The sequence below is a fragment of the Grampus griseus genome (genome assembly GCF_964374135.1).
Source record: "Grampus griseus genome assembly, chromosome: 11".
Classification (NCBI taxonomy): domain Eukaryota; kingdom Metazoa; phylum Chordata; class Mammalia; order Artiodactyla; family Delphinidae; genus Grampus; species Grampus griseus.
In genome coordinates this window covers 80,344,761-80,365,321 of record NC_139005.1, presented here as the reverse complement: position 1 = coordinate 80,365,321, position 20,561 = coordinate 80,344,761, and the positions used below count along the sequence as shown (strand labels likewise).

The 20,561-nt window shown below is 44.1% G+C and overlaps 1 protein-coding gene across 18 annotated transcripts in view; it reads left to right on the top strand.

Annotated features, from left to right (window-relative positions):
* ANKS1B (ankyrin repeat and sterile alpha motif domain containing 1B) overlaps nucleotides 1-17,670 on the top strand; it is a gene marked incomplete at both ends in the record, with an annotated part of 1,159,914 nt that extends 1,142,244 nt beyond the window's left edge. For 10 of the 18 annotated variants that reach the window (XM_082666412.1, XM_082666409.1, XM_082666410.1 and 7 more), the window contains 2 exons: nucleotides 13,911-14,078; nucleotides 17,560-17,670. In XM_082666412.1, coding sequence (XP_082522538.1) covers nucleotides 13,911-14,078; nucleotides 17,560-17,670 — 279 coding nt within the window. Of the gene's footprint in view, nucleotides 1-13,910; nucleotides 14,079-17,543 lie in introns of all 18 variants that reach the window. The other 8 variants (XM_082666411.1, XM_082666408.1, XM_082666405.1 and 5 more) reach the window with 2 other exon arrangements.
* Nucleotides 17,671-20,561: the final 2,891 nt, after the last annotated feature.

Genomic DNA, 20,561 nt, shown 5'->3' with positions numbered 1-20,561 from the left:
TAGGTCTTTAACCCATTTTGAGTTTATTTGTGTATATGGTGTTAGAGAATGTTCTAATTTCATTCTTTTATATGTAGCTGTCCAGTTTTCCCAGCACCACTTATTAAAAAAAGACTGTCCTTTCTCCATTGTATATTCTTGCCTCTTGTTGTAGATTAATTGAGAAGTGTGAGGGGTTATTTCTGGACTCTCTATTCTGTTCCATTGACCTATGTGTCTGTTTTGTGCCAGTACCATACTGTTTTGATTACTGTAGCTTGTCATATAGTCTGAAGTCAGGGAGCCTGATTCCTCTAGCTCCGTTCTTCTTTCTTTCTTTTTTTTTTTTTTTGTATTGGCTATTTGGGGTGTTTGGTGTTTCCATAGAAATTTAAATTTTTTTTCCAGTTCTGTGAAAAATGCCATTGGTAATTTGATAGGGATTGCATTGAATCTGTAGATTGCTTTGGGAGGTACGGTCATTTTAACAATATTGATTCTTCCAATCTAAGAACATGGTATATCTTTCAATCTGTTTGTGTCATCTTCAATTTCTTTCATCAGCATCTTACAGTTTTCGGAGTACAGGTGTTTTGCCTCCTTAGGTAAGTTTATTCCTAGCGATTTTTTTGTTTTGTTTTGTTTTGTTTTTGATGCAATGGTGAAAGAACTTTTTGTCCTGGGTCTCCAGGAGGGGATATTGTGTGATGGTATCTTCACCAACATTCATATGCTGAATCTCCAAAACACAAGATGGTTCCTCAGAGGGTCCTCCAGTGAAAGTGGAGGCAGAACACCAACAGACTCATGAAAGCAATAGGGCAGGACAGCCCAGTGGCACAAAACACTGTCTTATCTAAAGTCAGATCTGGGTTTGAATCCTGGCTCTGCCCCTGACTAGCTGTGTGAACTTGGCCAAGTTAATCAATCTTACTAATCATGAGTTTCTCACACATAAAATGGGGATGATAATTCCTCCTCTACAAGGTGGTTGTGAGGGTTAGATAATCCACGTCAGGCCCTTAGCTGGTCTCTGGGGTGTAGTTAACAATGTCATGTAGTAGCTGCTGCTACCACTGTGTTATCATCTGTATGAGAGGAAGTAGAATGTGGTTCACATTGACAGGTGGTCCAATTTGGTGCAGGGATCAAACCTAGCACGGCTACAAAACTGGACTGACTGCATGTCCATAAGCTAATGTCCACATAGAACATTTTCTGCTGGGTCTGATAGAAATTGGACAGAAGAGTCAACTCTTTGCTCTGGACTTGGAGTAGAGGCATTGGGTTTCCAGGTTAAAGGAAGAACTGAGTATTCTAAAATTCAGCTGAGCAGATGCTGGAATTGACATCCAATACAAAAACTGACCAAATGGATGGCCAGCCCCACTAGTACCTGGGGGTGAGCCATGGAAACACCAGAAAACAGGGCCTGGATTTTGCCTGGAAAACAGTTCCAAACCCTCTCTGCCAAAGAAGGAAAAGGCAGGTGATGGATAAAGAATAAGATTATTTTGAGCTAGAAGATTTCCTCTTATTTTTAATGCTCAAAATGCAAAAGCTTATTATTTTTTATGATTGTAAAATTATTCGTCATTTGAATAAAGTTCAAAACATACAAAGAAGTATAAAGAAGAGAAAATTTGTCCACGATCTTAACACTTAGTGATAACCACTAGTAACGTTTTGATATATACTGTTTTCTATGCACATAGACAGATACCATCTATGTACATATACATAATTTTTACTGAGTCTTGTAACCAGTTTTTTAAATGCCTCCATTTTCATTTTAAATGGCTGCCTGGTATCTCACTGTGTAGATCTATGTAGTATACTTAATCAGTTCCCTATTGGGGGAAATTTTTAAACTACGATGAATGTTCTTGCAAATATGCCATTGAACCCTTGAGCCCAAGAGATTTTCAAACCAGGAGTTTCCAACACAGAAAAATCCTAGTGATGAGCCAATTAATATAAATTAATTACCTGGGTGCCCAGAGTTTTCCCTAGGGGACAGATTGCCTAAAGCCTATGCTTCAGTTATTCTAACACCAAAATGATGAGTGTGCTGGGTACAGCCTCGGTGACTAGGATGCAGGAGAACAATGGGGTACACCTCTTTGTCTCATCATGAGCCCCCTCTCCCTGACATCATTCAGGGAGCACTTCCTGGACACCTGTTAGAAGCCAGGCACCAGGGACTCAGCCCCTGACACAAGGAAGTAGCTCAGTAAATATCCGTGGTGATTGATGTTCAACTGCCAGTCCTGACTGCCTTAAGAAGCTCACAGTAAATACAGGCTGGCCTACAGATCGATCTAGTTTGCATAGAAAAACAAGTTTGCATCCCTGGATTACATTCAGAATCTGTCCTTAAAATATGATGGTCCTGCAAATACCTCTAATGTAGCAATTCTTAATCCACAGATCAAAATCCCAGGGGGAGAAGGGAAGGGCTTTGGAGATTGTAATGTGCCCCCATTGAATTGGGATTCCCTGCCTCCACCCTAAAGAGCCTCCATTGGAGAGGGAGTGTTGCCTTTCCTCCCTCACATCACCCCTCATCATGGGAGGGGCAGGGCCACCAGCTGAGAATCCCTGTGCTAAGGGTTCAGGGTTCACGTCAAATCATAACACCCTCTGCCTGGAGACTGGTCCAGGCATGAGACCCTCACTGCAGCCAAGATGCATCCACCACCCAGGAGCTTCTGTATCTAATGTTTTTAAGTTGTTTGTTTTTGTTTTTGTTTGTTTTTTCTTAGCAGTTTGCAGAAGTCTATTTATTTTTTTATTGAAGTATAGTTGATTTACAATGTTGTGTTTCTGGTGTACAGCAAAGCGATTCAGTTATACATATTTTTTTCATTATAGTTTATTACAAGATATTCAGTATAGTTCCCTGTGCTATACAGTAGGTCCTTGTTGTTTATCTGTTTTATATATAGTAGTGTGTATCTGTTAATCCCAAATTCCTAATTTATCCCTCCCCCTCCTTCCCCTTTTGGTGACCATAAGTTTGTTTTCTTTGTGAGTCTGTTTCTGTTTTGTAAGTAAGTTCATTTGTATCATATTTTATATTCCACATATAAGTGATATCATATGGTATTTGTCTTTCTCTGACTTCACATAGTATGATAAGCTCTGGGTCCATCCATGTTGCTGCAGATGGAATTATTTCATTCTTTTTATGGCTGAGTAGTACTCCATTGTATATATAAACACCACATTTTCTTTATCCTTCCATCTACTGATGAACATTTAGGTTGCTTCCATGTCTTGGCCATTGTAAATAGTGCTGCTATGAACATTGGGGTGCATGTATCTTTTCAAATTCGAGTTTTCTCTAGATATATGCCCAGCAGTGAGATTGCTGGATCACATAGTAACTGTTTTTAGTTTTTTAAGGAACCTCCATACTGTTTTCCATAGTGGCTACACCAATTTACATTCTCACCAACGGTGTAGGAGGGTTCCCTTTTCCCCACACCCTCTGCAGCATTTATTCTTTGTAGACTTTTAATGATAGCAATTCTGACCAGTTTGAGGTGGTAACCTCACAGTAATTTTGATTTGCATTTCTCTAATAATTAGTGATGTTGAGCATCTTTTCACGTGCCTACTGCCCATCTGTATGTATTCTTTAGAGAAATGTCTATTTAGGTCTGCCGAAGTCTTTTTTCCATCATTTATTTTTAATAGATCTTTATTGGAGTATAATTGCTTCACAATACTGGGCTAGTTTCTGTTGTATAACAAAGTGAATCAGCCATATGCCCCCATATGCCCTCCCTCTTGAAACCTCCCTCCCATCCTCCCTATCCCACCCCTCTAGGTCATCGCAAAGCACCGAGCTGATCTCCCTGTACTATGCTGCTGCTTCCTACTAGATAACTATTTTACATTCAGTAGTGTATATATGTCAATGCTACTCTCACTTCACCACAGCTTCCCCCTCCCACCCTGTGTCCTCAAGTCCATTCTCTATGTCTACATCTTTATTCCTGCCCTGCAACTAAGTTCATCAGTACCTTTTTTTGGTTTTTTTTTTTAGGTTACATATATATGCGTTAGCATACGATATTTGCTTTTCTCTTTCTGACTTACTTCACTGTGTGACAGACTTTAGGTTCATCCACCTCACTACAAATAACTCAATTTCGTTTCTCTTTATGGCTGAGTGATATTCCATTGTATGTATGTGCCACATCTTCTTTATCCATTCATCTGTCGATGGACATTTAGGTTGGTTCTATGTCCTGGCTATCGTAAATAGTGCTGTGATTAACATTGTCGTACATGACTCTTCTTCAATTATGGTTTTCTCAGGGTATATGCCCAGTAGTGGGATTGCTGGGTCATATGGTAGTTCTATTTTTAGTTTTTTAAGGAACCTCCATACTGTTTTCCATAGTGGTTGTATCAATTTACATTCCCACCAACAGTGCAGGAGGGTTCCCTTTTCACCACACCCTTTCCAGCATTTATTGTTTCTAGATTTTTTTTGATAATGGCCATTCTGACCGGCATGAGGTGATACCTCATTATAGTTTTGATTTGCATTTCTCTAATAATTAGTGGTGTTGAGTCTTTTTATCTTAAGTATAATTCTAAGGTACAGTGATCAAGAGCACAGCCTCTCAGAACACCTGGATTCACACACATCCCAGCTCAGCCAGGTTCTGGCCTCATGAACAAGTTATTTAACCTTCCTGAGCTTAATTCTCTCACATGCAAAACAAGGATGATAATGGCCCCACAGCTGTTTAATATGATAACTCCCACAGGGTTTCTGTTAGGATTAAATGAGATAGTCCATGTGCAACATGGCAAACAGTAAATAATAAATGTTGGCTGGTATTGTCATTAGGGTAAATGTTATTATGAATGATTCTCACAATAATCCACCTGCATGTGTTATTATCCCCATTTTAAAACAAACAAAAAATAACTGAGGGGCTTCCCTGGTGGCACAGTGGTTGAGAGTCCGCCTGCCGATGCAGGGGACACGGGTTTGTGCCCCAGTCCGGGAAGATCCCACATGCCGCGGAGCGGCTGGGCCCGTGAGCCATGGCCGCTGAGCCTGTGAGTCCGGAGCCTGTGCTCTGCGGCGGGAGAGGCCACAACAGTGAGAGGCCCGCGTACCGCAAAAATAAATAAATAAATAAAATAACTGAGGCTCAGAGCATACTCTTCCCAGTAACTGCCCCCCACACCAGCCCTGAGGACACATGCACACAGGCTTCCTTCTTTCATTGGTGGTCTGTGTAAGGTAGAAAATAATGTCAATTGCCATAATAAGTGTGGTCCCAAAAAGAGACTCATGCTGGAAAGGCCAAGGCAGGTATTTTCCAACAAGCTAGGAGGGGCAGAAGGAGCCAGGGTCAGAGACAACCAGGTTACAGCATTTGAGGGATGAGAGGTAGTGAACATGAAGCTAAATTAGTTTGGATTTATGCCCGAGCAAGGTAGCAACCAGAGATGAGAGTGTGGTCATGCCAACTTGAAAGGACATTCCAGCTCTGTGGTTTGGGCTAGCATGTGAAAGGACTCCTTAGTGCTTACCGTGATGCTGTGACCAAAATGGGTCACAGGCATCAGCCACCTTCCCCGAGGTCGGGGCTGGGAGTGGAGGCTCCGACCTCCTGTGACTATGTACTGTTGCTGTTGTTGTTTATCATTTTATTGAAGTATAGTTGATTTACAGTGTTGTATTCATTTCTGCTGTACAGCAAAGTGATTCAGTTATACATATATATATTCTTTTTCATATTTTTTTCATTATGGTTTATCACAGGATATTGAATATAGTTCCCTGTGCTATACAGTAGGACCTTGTTTATCCATTCTCTATGTAATAGTTTGCATCTGCTAAACCCAAACTCCCAATCCTTCCCTCCCCCACCCCCTCCCCCTTGGCAACCACAAGTCTGTTCTCTATGTCTGTGAGTCTATTTCTGTTTCACAGATTCCACATATAAATGATATATGGTATTTTTCTTTCTTACTTAGTATGATAATCTCTAGGTCCATACATATTGCTGCAAATGGCATTATTACATTCTTTTTTATGGCTAATATTCCATTGTGTTGATGTATATATACCACATCTTCTTTATCCATTCATCTGTCAATGGACATTTAGGTTGTTTCCATGTCTTGGCTATTGTGAATAGTGCTGCTATGAACATAGGGGTGCATATATCTTTTCAAATTATAGTTTTGTCTGGATATATGCCCAGGAGTGGGGTTGCTGGATCATATCATGTGGCAACTCTATTTTTAGGGTTTTTTTAATTGATGTATAATTGATTTACAATGTGTTAACTACTACTATACAACAAAGTGATTCAGTAATACATATATATATATATACACATTCTTTTTTTATATTTTTTTCACTCATGGTTTATCATAGGATATTTTTTTAATATTTATTTATTTATTTATTTTGGCTGCACTGGGTCTTAGTTGCAGCATGCAGGACCTTTGTTGCAGCACGTGGGCTTCTTTTTTTTAAATATTATTTATTTATTTGGTTGCACCAGGTCTTAGTTGCGGTAGGCAGGCTCCTTAATTGTGGCATGCATGCGGGATCTCATTCCCTGACCAGGGATCGAACCCGGGCCCCCTGCATTGAGAGCGTGGAGTCTTACCCACTGGACCACCAGGGAAGTCCCTATCATAAAATATTGAATATAGTTCTGTGTGCTATACAGTAGGACCTTGTTGTTTATCCATTCTGTATATTAAAGTTTATATCTGCTAACTGTGACCTCCCATTCCATCCCTCCCCCAACCCCTTCCCCCTTGGCAACCACCAGTCTGTTCTCTATGTCTGTGATTCTGTTTCATAGATAGGTTCATTTGTGTCATATTTTAGATTCCACATTTAAGTGATACCATATGGTATCTGTCTTTCTCTTTCTGACTTCACTTAGTATGATCTCTAGGTTCATCCATGTTTCTACAAATGGCATTATTTCATTGCTTTTTATGGCTGAGTAGTATTCCATTGTATATATGTACCACATCTTTATCCATTCATCTGTCAATGGACATTTAGGGTGTTTCCATGTCTTGGCTATTGTGAATAGTGCTGCTGTGAACATTGGGGTGCATGTATCTTTTTGAATTATAGTTTTGTCCATATATATGCCCAGGAGTGGGACTGCTGGATCATATGGTAGCTGTTTTTAGTGTTTTAAGGAACCTCCATACTGTTCTCCATAGTGGCTGTACCAATTTACATTCCCACCAACAGTGTAGGAAGGTTCCCTTTTCTCCACACCCTCTCCAGCAATGTTATTTGTAGACATTTTAATGATGACCATTCTGACCTCTGTCAGGTGGTACCTCATTGTAGTTTTGATTTGCATTTCTTTAATAATTAGTGATTTTGAGCATCTTTTCACGTGCCTATTGGCCACCTGTATGTTGTCTTTGGAGAAATGTCTATTTAGGTGTTCCGCCCACTTTTCAATTGAGTTGTTTGTTTTTTTGTTATTGAGTTGTATGAGAAGTTTGTATATTTTGGAAATTAAGCCCTTATTGGTCACATCATTTGCAAATATTTTCTCCCAGTCTGTAGGTTATCTTTTTGTTTTGTTTATGGTTTCCTTTGCTGTGCAAAACCTTATAAGTTTGATTGGGTCCCATTTGTTTATCTTTGCTTTTATTTCTATTGCCTTGGGAGACTGACCTAAGAAAACATTGGTACAATTTATGTCAGAGAATGTTTTGCCTGTGTTCTCTTCTAGGAGTTTTACGGTGTCATGTCTTATATTTAAGTCTTTGTGTATAATGTGAGGGTATGTTCTAATCTCATTGATTTGCATGCTGTTGTCCAACTTTCCCAACACTACTTGCTGAAGATACTGTCTTTTCCCATTGTATATTCTTGCCTCCTTGAAGATTAATTGACTGTAGGTGTATGGGTTTATTTCTGGGCTCTCTATTCTGTTCATTGATCCATGTCTGTTTTTATGCCAGTACCACACCGTTTTGATTACTGTAGCTTTGTAGTATTGCCTGAAGAGTTGGGAGGGTTATGCCTTCTGTTTTGGCAATTCTGGGTCTTTTATGGTTCCATATAAATTTTAGGATTATTTGTTCTATTTCTGTGAAAAATGTCATGGGTAATTTGATAAGGATCACATTAAATCTGTAGATTGCTTTGGGCAGTATGGCCATTTTAACAAGATTAATTCTTCCAATCCAAGAGCATGGGATGTCTTTCCACTTCTTTGAATCATCTGCAATTTCGTTTATTAATGTTTTGTAGTTCTCAGCATATAAGTCTTTCACCTCCTTGGTGAGGTTTATTCCTAAGTCTTTTTTTTTTTTTTTTTTCTTTTGCGGTACGTGGACCTCTCACTGTTGTGGCCTCTCCTGTTGCGGAGCACAGGCTCCGGATGCGCAGGCTCAGCTGCTATGGCTCACGGGCCCAGCCGCTCCGCGGCACGTGGGATCTTCCCGGACCGGGGCACGAACCTGTGTGCCCTGCATCGGCAGGCAGACTCTCAACCACTGCGCCACCAGGGAAGCTCCCTAAGTCTTTTTTGATGCAACTTTAAGGGACTGTTTACATTCCCTTTCTGACATCTCACTGTTAGGGTAAAGAAATGCAACCGATTTCTGTATGTTAATCCTGTATCCTGCTGCCTTGCTGAATTTGTACTACTACTGTTCTAGTAGTTTCTGTGTGGAATTTTTAGGGTTTTCTATATATAGTATCATGTCATCTGCATATAAGGACAGTTTTACCTCTTCCCTACCAATTTGGATACGTTTTATTTCTTTTTCTTGTCTGATTGCTGTGGCTAGGACTTCCAATACTATGTTGAATAGAAGTGGTGAGAGTGGGCATCCTTGTTCCAGATTTTAGCAGGAAGGCTTTCAGATTTTCACCACTGAGTATTATACTGGCCATGGGTTTGTCATAAATAGCTTTTATTATGTTGAGATATGTTCCCTCTATACCCACTTTTGTAAGTTTTTATCATAAATGGATGTTGAATTTTATCAAATGCTTTTTCTGCATCTATTGAGATGGCCATGTGGTTTTTACCTTTTCTTTTGCTGATGTGGTATATCACATTGATTGATTTGTGTATCTTGAACTATCCTCGTGATCCTGGGATGAATCCACCTTCGTCATGGTGTATGATCTTTATGTTTTGTTGGATTCAGTTTGCTAATTGTGACCAGCTCACAGGTTGATGGTTCCTCTTCCACCACCTGAATGAGGGTCCAGCCAGCCTTCCTTAGCACTGCATGGTATCCCAGTTATCTATTACTGCTTACTTAGCAAACCACCCCAAAACTTAGTGCTGTAAAACAACATGCACTTTATCACGTTTACGATTCTGAGAGTCAGGAATGTGGCCAGAGCACAGCAGTTCTGCTCTTCTGCTCCACAACATCTGGGGTCTCCACTAGGTAACTCAGATGACTGCAGATGCTGGGATGGCTTGACCGGAGCCATCTGTCTGGGGCCTTGGTCCTCTGTGTGGCATCTCCTGGAGCTTGAATGTCCAGTATCACTCCTTTGCTTCATATCTGGAGCCTGGGCTGGGGTGGCTGCAACTGCTGTTTCTCTCCAGGCAGCCTCTTCCCCTGGCCAGCTTGGACATACTCACAACATGGTGATCTCAGGGAGGTCAGACTTTTTATACATGGCTGGTTTCCCTCAGAGGGAATGTTCCATGAAAGCTGAGAGACCTCTCACAGTGTAACCTCAGAAGTCCCAGCATGTCACTTCTGCACATTCTGTTAGTTAAGAAAGTCAGTATAACCAGTCCAGATTCAAGGAGGTGGAGGAGCAATTAGCCCTCTCAACAGCCCCCCTCACACCATGGCACGAGGCAAGGGGAATGGTGATGGCTGCCACCTTGGAGACAAGCTACCCACACGGGAGGGTAAGAACAGAGACTTTCGAAGTATAGTTGATGTACAGTGCTTCAGGATTTCAGCACAGTGATTCAGTTTCATATATATGTGTGTGTGTGTGTGTATATATATGTATATTTGGTTCGAGTATAATGTTTAATATAAGATACAGTGGATTGGCAGAGTTGATAACGAAGTTAAGAGATTTACTTCTAGTCAGTAAGGTAACAACCTAGGCACCGGCATATATATATTATACACACACACACACACACACACACACACGTATATAATGTTCTTTTTCAGATTCTTTTCCATTATAGGTTATTACAAGATGTTGTAATATAGTTCCCTGTGCTATATAGCAGGTTCCCTGTGCTATATAGCAGGTTCCCTGTGCTATATAGTAGGACCTTGTTTTTCTGTCTTATCTATAGTAGTGTGTATCTGTTCATCTCAAACTCCTAATTTATCCCTCCCCCCTTCCCCTTTGGTAATTTTTTTAAATTAATTGTTTATTTTTGGCTGTGCTGGGTCTTCGCTGCTGCGCGCGGGCTTTCTTTAGTTGTGGTGAGCGGGGGTGACTCTTCGTTGTGGTGCACGGGCTTCTCATTGCGGTGGCTTCTCTTGTTGTGGAACACGGGCTCTAGGTGCGTGGGCTTCAGTAGTTATGACGCACGGGCTTAGTTGCTCTGCAGCATGTGGGATTTTCCCAGACCATGGCTTAAACCCATGTCCCCTGCACTGGCAAGAGGATTCTCAACCACTGTGCCACCAGGGAAGCCCCATTTTGGTAACCTTAAGTTTTCTATATCTGTGAGTCTATTTCTGTTGTATAAATAAGTTCATTTGTATCATTTTTTTAAGTTTCCACATGTAAGTGATATCATGATATTTGTCTTTCTCTGAATTACTTCACTTAATATGATTATCTCTAGGTCCATACATGTTTCTCCAAATGGAATTATTTCATTCTTTTTTATGACTGATATTCCATTATACACACACACACACACCACATCTTCTTTATCCATTCATCTGTCGATGGACATTTAGGTTGCTTCCATGCTGCTTTGAACGTTGGGGTGCATGTATCTTTTTGCATTAGAGTTAAGAACACAGACTTTTGAGTCACAAATATTGGTTCATACCACTGCTCTGTAACTTTCTAGCTCTGTGATGTCAGATAAATTACTTAACCTCTCTGAGCCTCAATTTCCTCATCTATAAAATAAGGATAATGATATTCTACTACAGATGATTGTGGTAAGACTTAAAGGAGATAAATCTAGTGCTTGGTACAATGCCTAATATCTGCGAAGTCCTCACTTAATGGTAGCCATACTACCTATAGTGATAACTAGTCGTGTTATTACTCCAGCTTGCCCTTTAGATATTCATTCATTCACTCAGCAAACAAGCCTCTGTTTTGATTGTGTGCTAGGCAGTCTCTGGCCCTGGCCTCCCACAGTTGTGAAGACAATGATATGTTGTAAGCAGAAACTAAGCCGGCTTTCAGGCTTTCTGAGCAGCATCCCTGGCTCTTCAGTGCCAGGCAGCATCTCTGGGGTCAGCAAGCCTGGCTCAAAGGAGGAAGCAGGGGCTTGTCACCTAAGCCTCTCTGATCAGATTACGGTAACATTATTGGCCCTTTCCTGTAGTGTCTTCTGCTCTCAGTAACTCTCTTCCCATTTCAAGTAGTGCGGATATTACTAAGGAGAGGCTGGAGAAATGAACCCGCCTTCCCATTCAAACGTGTGTCCTCAGATCCCATCTGATGAGGATCTGTGCCCTCAAGGGCCCCGGTACTTTGGTTGCACAGGACTCCGCGTGCAGAGCCCCATCAGCAAGCAGCTGCTCCTTGTGGGCTGTCACTGGCATCCAGAATTGAAGCCTCCAACACCGAGGTGACAGAAAGTGCAGGAAAGGTAACCATCTCCGACTCTTTACAGATCACAAAAGAACTCTTAAAATGCAGCACTCGACATGAAACGAAAAGCAAGACGTCATGGAGAAAGAATGCAAGCCAAACTAAGGAAAAGCTGCTTGGCAGGAAACCTCACCGTCTGGTCTGGTCTCTGTGTCTTATCTCAGCAATTTCCTAACACCAGCAACTTCTTTACAATGAAAGGAGGGCAGAGCTTCTAACCCAGAAGCTTCCAAAAACCTTTGTAGCCTTCCCATCAAAATCTTGTGAAAATCTCACCTGCTCCAATGAGCATCTTTAGCTTTCATTTGGAGACACTGGAACTTTAAGTAAATCTCACTTTCAGGAACTTGTTTCTAGGTTAACAATAAAGGAATTCACGCTTATTAAGCACCTTTGTTCCGGCATCAAAAAGCAACATGTTACAGAACTGCTGCATCTGCCATCTTTCCCTTAGTCCAGTTGCCCACCCAGAGCATGAATTATCTGCTACGTGTCCCTGACAGACAGACAGCCACTATCTCCACAGCACCTGTGGACAAGACAAGAGTGCGGACTTCATGGGGACAGCCAAAGCCCAAAGCCCCAGGCCCCCTTTCCAGGGGACCCACTGCACACCAGGCAATGGGCAACACTGGTGGTGACGCAAGTGCCAGGCGTAGGCACTGAGGGTTCAGCCCTCCTGGTGCAGCCACGGCCGGAGCTGTCTGCCAGCCCTCCACTGTCACTTGTCGGTGCATTACTGATTTCCTAGTCTGACGCATGCTTGGAGGCAACCTCGGGCCCCGAGCTCCTTGCGGGAAGTGCTCAGCAGGCCGTGCAAGGCTGGGTCTCCAGTAAGCACATGTCTGTCTTGAGGGGCCACGGCTTCTTAACAAGTAGCTCAGAGGAGAAGACACGTCCTCTGTCAGACCAGTTCTCCCACTCAGAGGCGTTTCCCCTCAGGCTTGGGCCTAAACCCTGGAAGTCCGGCGTGGATCTGAAATCTGGTCCGTCTGGAGATCCGTGGGCCTCTTCCACACGAGCCCTGACAGCCATGCCGCGTCTCCCTCCATCTTCGTCAAGTGAGAACAGTCCTCAGCGGATCTCCCCAGAATCATGGGAATCAAGATGTTCTGTGTGCTTGACTGGGGCGGAGGGAGCAGGGGTGCAACATCAGCAAAAGCAATTTCTGTGGTTTTGAGGAAAAAACCACACAGACTTTCTAGGGGCGTTCGTGAGCATGGAAACTTGGGACAGACCACGCCGGCTCTCAGCTGGTGCAGTGGTTGTAAGAAAGCTCTCTGTGACCCACAGGCATCCAGCTCTTTGATGCGCTGTGACCTCAGGGTCTTGTCGAGACCCTGCTTCTGTGGGGTCAGACCATGTCCTGTTTTCTCAGTGAGAGCAGACAGGGTGGGACTGTGCTCAGAAGAGAAGGCAGAAATGAAGTACGAATCTGGAGACGAGAAGCTAGACGTCCTGAGGGGAGTGATTGAAGGTCCGAAGGAAAGAACTTCTCTCCCAGACACTGCTTGGCATGGCATTCGAGCCTGACAGGATCTCCTGTCTCTTGCTGATTTGATAATAAAATATTGAGTGGACCCACAGGGAGAGCAAACGCCTCAAGAAATAGCTGGATAATTGGCTCCGTTTGCATGCTCGCTGTGAGTGTGAGACGCCACACCAGCATGACTAATGCCTCTCCCCTCTGCCTAAATTAGATTTTGATTGTGGCTCAGAGATGTTCACTGAATCACAGATGTTGGAAGTAAAAAGACCCCAACTTCTCAGGAACACCTCCTGTGGAGTGTGTGGGATCCTCCTCCCAGGCTGAGGGACCCCTTCCCTTCCGAGACCTGGGAGCAAAGCAGCCACCCCGGATGGAGCGGGCTCCGGGGTCCCGGCACAGGCTCCTTAGGTGGCTGTAAGCAAGTGCACCGCGGCAGTAACTGATGCCTCGTACAGACCCTAAATCGGACCCAGTGTCCTGTTTGTCAAATTTCCCCTGGCTCTCTGCCACATCAGGTGGAGCAGTTCAGGGTCCTTGCCGGTTCGCCCACTCGGTGTTCCTCAGCCACTCTGTTCTGATCTGGAAGATGCTATCATAAATGCTTTCTCATTTCTCTTGCAGAATTTAGCCTACGAGATCATCCTAACGCTGGGACAGGCATTTGAAGTTGCTTACCAGCTCGCGCTGCAAGCCAGGAAAGGGGGGCATTCCTCCACACTTCCAGAAAGCTTTGAAAACAAGCCCTCCAAGCCCATCCCCAAGCCCCGAGTCAGCATTCGCAAGTCGGTGGTAAGTAGAAAAGACAGACGTTCTGAAAACCTTGAACTGGAGGGGAGGGATCCTTGGTGCCGTTGGGGCTGGCGAGAATCCAGGGCCTGCCCTTCTTGTCCTTCCCTTGGCCTCATCCTGGCATGTGTCTGTCCTCCTCTCAGCCCAGTTCCTGCAAAGTCTTGGGGACCATCTGCCTGAACTTGGAGGCTCCCAAGAAAATTCCACTTCTTTTGTCCCTTGCGGCAGCCTGTGAGGGGACTGGGTGCTGCTGGCCTCCCGGGGGAGTCTTTCCTCAAGGTCCAGGCGATCTTGGGAAAAAGGATCCCTGAGGCCCCGGCTGCCATCCCTCTAGGGGGCAAGCCTCTCACAAGCCGCTGGGCAGCAGAGAGGGTAGCAGAGGCTCTTGGGGAGGGCATCCCTGGTACCCAGCTAGAGGAGGCTGGAGGTGCAGGCTGTACGCGGGCCTGACAAGGAGGCCTAGGCGCAGGCTTCCTGCAGAGCGGGGACTGTTCAGAAGGTACTGCCCCTCCTCCCCGGCATCTGCCTCCCTCCAGAAATTTCCCCCCTTCCCTCCCACACGCTCTGCACACATCCTGTCCTAACAGACTTTCATGACTTCAAAGCAGCCTCCTCTGGTGGTAGCAATACCCAGAAGCTGGAAGCCTCCCGTCTGGTTTCTGCTGCCGTATGGCATCCTAGAAACTCTGGGACTCAGGGCAGCAGGCACCCTCAGAGGCATCGCTCAGCCCACATATCCTTCCGCCTGTGACTCCTCCTCCTCCCCACCGAGCCCTGTCCCCGGAGTCGTGGGGAATTGTAGGGTTTTTAATGTTTGCAGAGGCACCACCCTTTGTGACCATGTGGCTTCTTGTTCACGCTCTGCTCTTTGGCCTCTACTCCTGTCTCCATTCTTGGCAACTTCAACATCCATGGGGATGATCCTCCCAGCGTGTGGTCCCTCTGCTCCTTGACAGCTCACCTCTCAGACCTCTTCCCCCACCTCACCCTTCACTCCCACGCTCACCCCACATCACTGATCACCAGTAACTGCAAGCATCCTCTGACTTTCCTTCTGACCCCCAGTCCCCCCACCTCAGCCCCTCCCGGCCCCACTGGCTCCCAATCCTGAAGCACTCCCAGAACGGCAGACTTACAGGTTCAGTTGCTCCCTCATTTCTCCTTCGAGGCTTAGCACACGTGTGTCCAGAACAGAATTCTTGATCTCTCCGCAAAGTTGCTTCTCTCTCTGTCTCTCCCAGCTCAGTAAATGGCATAACCGTTCACCGTGTTGCTCAAGCCATAAATCTAGAAGACACCCTTGATTTCTGTCTTCCTCTCACCTGTGTCCACCCCACAAGCAGATTCCATCTGTTCAGCCCCTAAAACATCTCTCAGACCCGTCCACTCCTCTCCATTTCCTCTGTCACTCTTCCCATCCAAGCCATCACCACCAGTAATCTCCAAAATACTCCCATACATCTCCTAAAAACTCCCCTCCTCTGCCCGGCAACCAGGGTGACCTTCTTAAAACACAGATCAGATCATGGTACCACTGCCCCAATTTCCCACCACACTCCTGACACTCAGGCCGCCTTCTTCCTGGAAACAAACAAAGCTCACTCCCACCTAAGGCCTCTGTGCCCCCTGTTCCCTCCACCTGGCTTTGTCTCCCCCTTGTTTCTGCACGGCTGAGTCTGGCTTGTCATCCAGGGCCCAGCTACACAGAGAGGCTTCTCCTGGACCACCCAGGCTTCTCCTGGCTTATCTTGTTTATTTATTGTCTGTCTATCTTATCCCACAAGAAAAGCAAGTCAAATGTCCAGGAATTTTCAGAACATTTGGGGGAATTAGCTCTTAGAGTACTGTATTCATTCCTGTGTGGGCTGGATAAATCTGTTCGTGGCAGGGACCTCCATCTGACTTTTGTCTGGTCCCCATAGATTTCTTCCAGATGAGCACAAAGGGTGGGTGCCGTAAGAGCTCAGAATATTCATTTAGAAGCCTTCACTGAAAAATATGAACCATACAGGGAATAATACTGCTGTCCTTTAACTACCCCAAGATCCTGTCCCCCTCAATAGGTGTCTGTGTTCCCTTTCCCTCGGCCCCAGTAGTTTATTTTTGAGAAACAGCCCATGATTAGACATGTAGAGTCCTCCCCACAGCCTTGTGGAGACACAGTCAAATTGCAGGTGGCCGACGGGCACAGACCCCCGCACTCTTCGGACAGCTCCCTTGCTCCGGTTTCCTGAGCAGAGCAGGTGGCCAGGGCCAGGGGGAGACATGGAAACACTAAAGAAAGAGGCAGCAATCTGGTGGAGAACTGCCCCAGGCCGCCCGTGAGAGCTCAGAACTCAAGCTTCACCCAGAAAGGGCCTGTTTAACCTTGTACACGCAGGGGCTGAAATGGTGTTGACGTTTTACAGCTCAGTTTGGTTCAAGGCTCACCCTGACCTGGGCCCACTCACCTCTTCACCCTCAGTTGTCTCCCCTCCGGGTGCCCTCGGCGACCTGACTGCAAGCCCTCAGCCGGCCTCTTTCCCTACCTCGGGGACCTTGCACATGCTGCTCCACAACCCCTGCCTTTACCAGGAAACTCTTGCTTCTCCTCCAGCTCTCCGTTTAAACATTACCTTAATTAACTTTTAAATAATGTCTAGTCAACAAGTATTTATTGGGTGCCTACTGTTTAGTGGGTTGCCGGGAGCTTTTCTGAGTTTGAGGGAAACAGGAGTAAACAGAACAGACAGAATCCCACCTTCATAAGCATACATTGTAGTGGAGAATGAACAAATAAACATGATGTATGTGGCAAAAGGATTATAAAGAAGAGACAGCAGAGGAAAGCAGAAAAGTTGAGGTGCTATTTTGCTTGGGGTAAACTGGTGAGGAGGTGATGTTTGAACTGCACCCTGATTCGCATTAGGGCATAAAGCAGGCAGGTGTCTGGAGAGTATTCAGGCAGAGAGGTGATGAGCACAGAGGGTCTGGGCTGGGGCTTGGTGTACAGGGAGCAGCAGGGAGGCCGGTGTGGCTGGAGCGTAGAAAGGCAGGCGGACAGGGCCACCGTGGGTCACCTCGAGGACTCTGGGTTTATTCTGACTGTAATGGAAACCACTGGAGGCTTGAGAGGCAGGCAGGACATAGCCTGGTTCACCTTCTCTAGGAAGCCCCCCTGGCTCCTGACATGGGTCAGTGGCCTTCCTGGGTGCCCACAGAGCACCCTCGTCCCCCTCAGATCTCACTTCTCAGTAAAGTATTCCTACGTCTGCTCCCCACCTGTGTGCCTTCAAGAGCAAGGGCTGTGTCTCACTCACCGTCCCCCCCGCCCAGTGCCTTGCAGTAAATGTGTATCAGAAGAACGAACAGAGGACTCTCACGCCCCCAACATCCTGAGGTCCTGCCAGAGCACAGTGATGGTTTCCAGGCAGCGTTAGGATGCATGCGTGCAACCCCAGGCAGGTACCGTATAACGGGCATCAGCCTTTCTGTTTTAAAGCAGATCGACCCATCTGAGCAAAAGACTCTGGCCAATCTGCCGTGGATTGTGGAGCCGGGACAAGAAACCAAGAGGGGCATAAATACCAAGTATGAGACCACGATTTTCTGATACTCACCGTCCTCCCGTCCTCGCGGTGCCTTGCACGCCGAGCAGTCCCGGAGCAGGCTTTCCACCCGGCGCAGGAGGAAGACTGCTGTTTGTGTGGCCTTGTCACGGGCGAAAGGCCACTGGCCATTCCTGGGGACGTTCTTTCTGCACCAGTGACAGAAAGTGCAACCAAGACTTTCCAGTCGTAACCCCTGAGAGAAATGAGTTGAGATTTGTGGCTCACTGTCCCGACTCCCCTCCCTGCTACCACCCAAGGTATTTCTAGTGACTTTGCCCCAACACTTGCTTTGCTGTATTTGGGGATAATACCTTAAGAAAAAAAATACAGGGGATCTCTAATACTGCCTAAAAGTATAAAAATCTTGGGTTTATTTTTCACTGTCAGCAGTTTTCAAGGTAGAATGAGAACAGAACTACCCCCAGAAAGCATCTGTAAAATCATTATCTCACTGAGTATCGTTTCATGCAAAAGGACAAAAAGTACCCGATTGCCAGGAAATCCTATTTCCCAATTTCTATATTTGTGGATTTTATATGTAATCAACTATGTCAGATAAAGAAAACCTTTACATCTATGGATTGATTCAAAAACTTAATGATTTAAAACAGAAGAATTTATTATGCACAGAAAAATGTGTCTTGTATTAAATATTTTTATTAAAAGAATGTTTCACTAACACATTGATAAGAAAACTAGGTTAGTTGTGAGGGATGTTTTGCTTTCATTTCAAATAACTAAATTTCTACTGCTACTACCAAGAGAACTGGCTTGGGCGTTGCAAAGTATGGTACCAGAGACGCTCACTAGAGCAGGAGATTTGGGCAAGCAGGCTGGCGTCTTACCGAAAGTGCTGACACAGCCATAAGCCTGCAAAGATTTTTGATTTTTTTTTTTAACTTCACAGTTTTAAAAAAACATGTTAAACAAAAAATCTAGGGCTCCTGCTGTCAAGATTTCTGTCATGGAAACCTTGTTTGTTTGAGAAAGGTGTTAATAAAATTCTATTGCAAAAAAAAATTTTCTTTTCTAGAAAAACACAAATACAAAAAAAAAAATAGAGATTCCAAAGTAATAAAACTCTTTTCTTGAAACAAAATAAATAAATAAATGTTTGCTTACTCTTTGATTAAATAAAATTTACTTACATTTCATTAAGGTATTTTAATTTTTTTAATGTCTCTGTGGAGTATTTGTATGATACCATAATGTATATTTATGTAGAATCAAATTATATAAACAGTACCAATATCATTATAGAAAAAATAACGTATATTGTTCTAACCAATCATATTGTGAATCATTTTGGAGTTCATTATAATAAGCGATATTGATAAATTGTGGGATTGTCTTAATTTTTTTTAATTAACCAATATTATTTTAAACCTGAGATTATCAGTTACATTCATCAGTTGGTGAGTTTTAAAAACTAAATTTTATTTCAAACTGACAAATGTATATGGTTTTAGTTCAGTGTTGGAGAATTTTAATACAATATTAAATTACTTGAACTGAACAGTTCCTTGTATATATTTTGCCTATTCACTGTTGATATGTATGTAGTAAATTGAGAGTAAAATAACCCTAAAATATGGTACCAAAAAGAAACTGTATAGGAGCAAAGTAAATAGTAGCTTTGCTGAAAAGGAAACATGTAAATATGCTTGGGCTTCCAGTTATAAATTTTGTAATTTTTGTCATTATTTATATCCTATAAAAAAACACACAAAATAAAATGGAAACTGTACAGCTGCTGGTGCTTGGCATCATTCTGTGAGCACCTTCCCACTTCCACTTAGGATAGAAACAAAAGCCCAGCCTTCTCAGCATCCATAGCTAAAGGGATTTTTTCATTTGGCAAAATTGAGAAAATTTGCTCATTTCCAAGTTCAGCCAGGCCTTTAAAGCTTGAATTTCAGCCATAAAGCCCCCATTGTCTTTAATGTTAAAGTGGGCTGTAAGGAAGAATTACCAAAACAGAAATTGGTAAAAGGGAGGACTACCAAACTAGATTACTTTTATAGGACAACATCTACATGTTTGTCTTAGGCTGCCATAACAAAATACTGGGTGGCTTAAACAACAAATTTATTTCTCACAGTTCTGGAGGTCCTGGGAAGTCCAAGATCAAGGTGCCAGCAAGGTAGGTTTCATTCTAAGGCCCTTTTCTCCTGGCTTGGCTTGTTGGTGGCTGCTGTCTTGCTGTGTGCTCACATGAGCCTCTGTGGTGTGTGTCTGCAGAGGGTGAGAGAGCATCAAGCTCTCTGGCTTCTCTCCTTATAAAGGCACTAATCCCATCATGAGGGCCCCACCCCCATGACCCCATCTTACCCTAATTATCTCCCAAAGGCCCATTTCCAAATACTCACCATGGAGCATTAGGACATCAACATATGGATTTTGAGGGGACACAGATTTTCCATAACAACAGTCATTTTTCCTAAAACACATGTACCAGCTATGAGTCAAGTAATAAAAGGGTCATGTTAGAGACACACTGGAAAAATCAGTGATTCACATTCCATATCCTGTGACTTTCAGCAAAAGATCTCCCCACTGCTGGCTCCAAGTTACTCTCCAAAACACATGCCAAACCAATCACAGGGTGCTCCCAGCCTGACATGCAGAGGCCTAGGGCTTTGAACCTGAAAGGGCTAAAACCATCCAGAGATGGGGCAACATTCACAGAGGCAGAAGGGCAGGTTTCCTGAAGGAAGGTTTGGGCTGGGATTTTAGACAGTAATGCTTTGCCTGGGCTAATTCAGCCCCTTTTTAATCTTTGCTAGCCACCAAGAGGTCAGCAACCCTCTTATTTATTATCTCTGTGGATCAATGCTTATTTGTATCAGTTATGATCCCAGCATGAAGTAGATGGCACACTCCAATTGGGAGA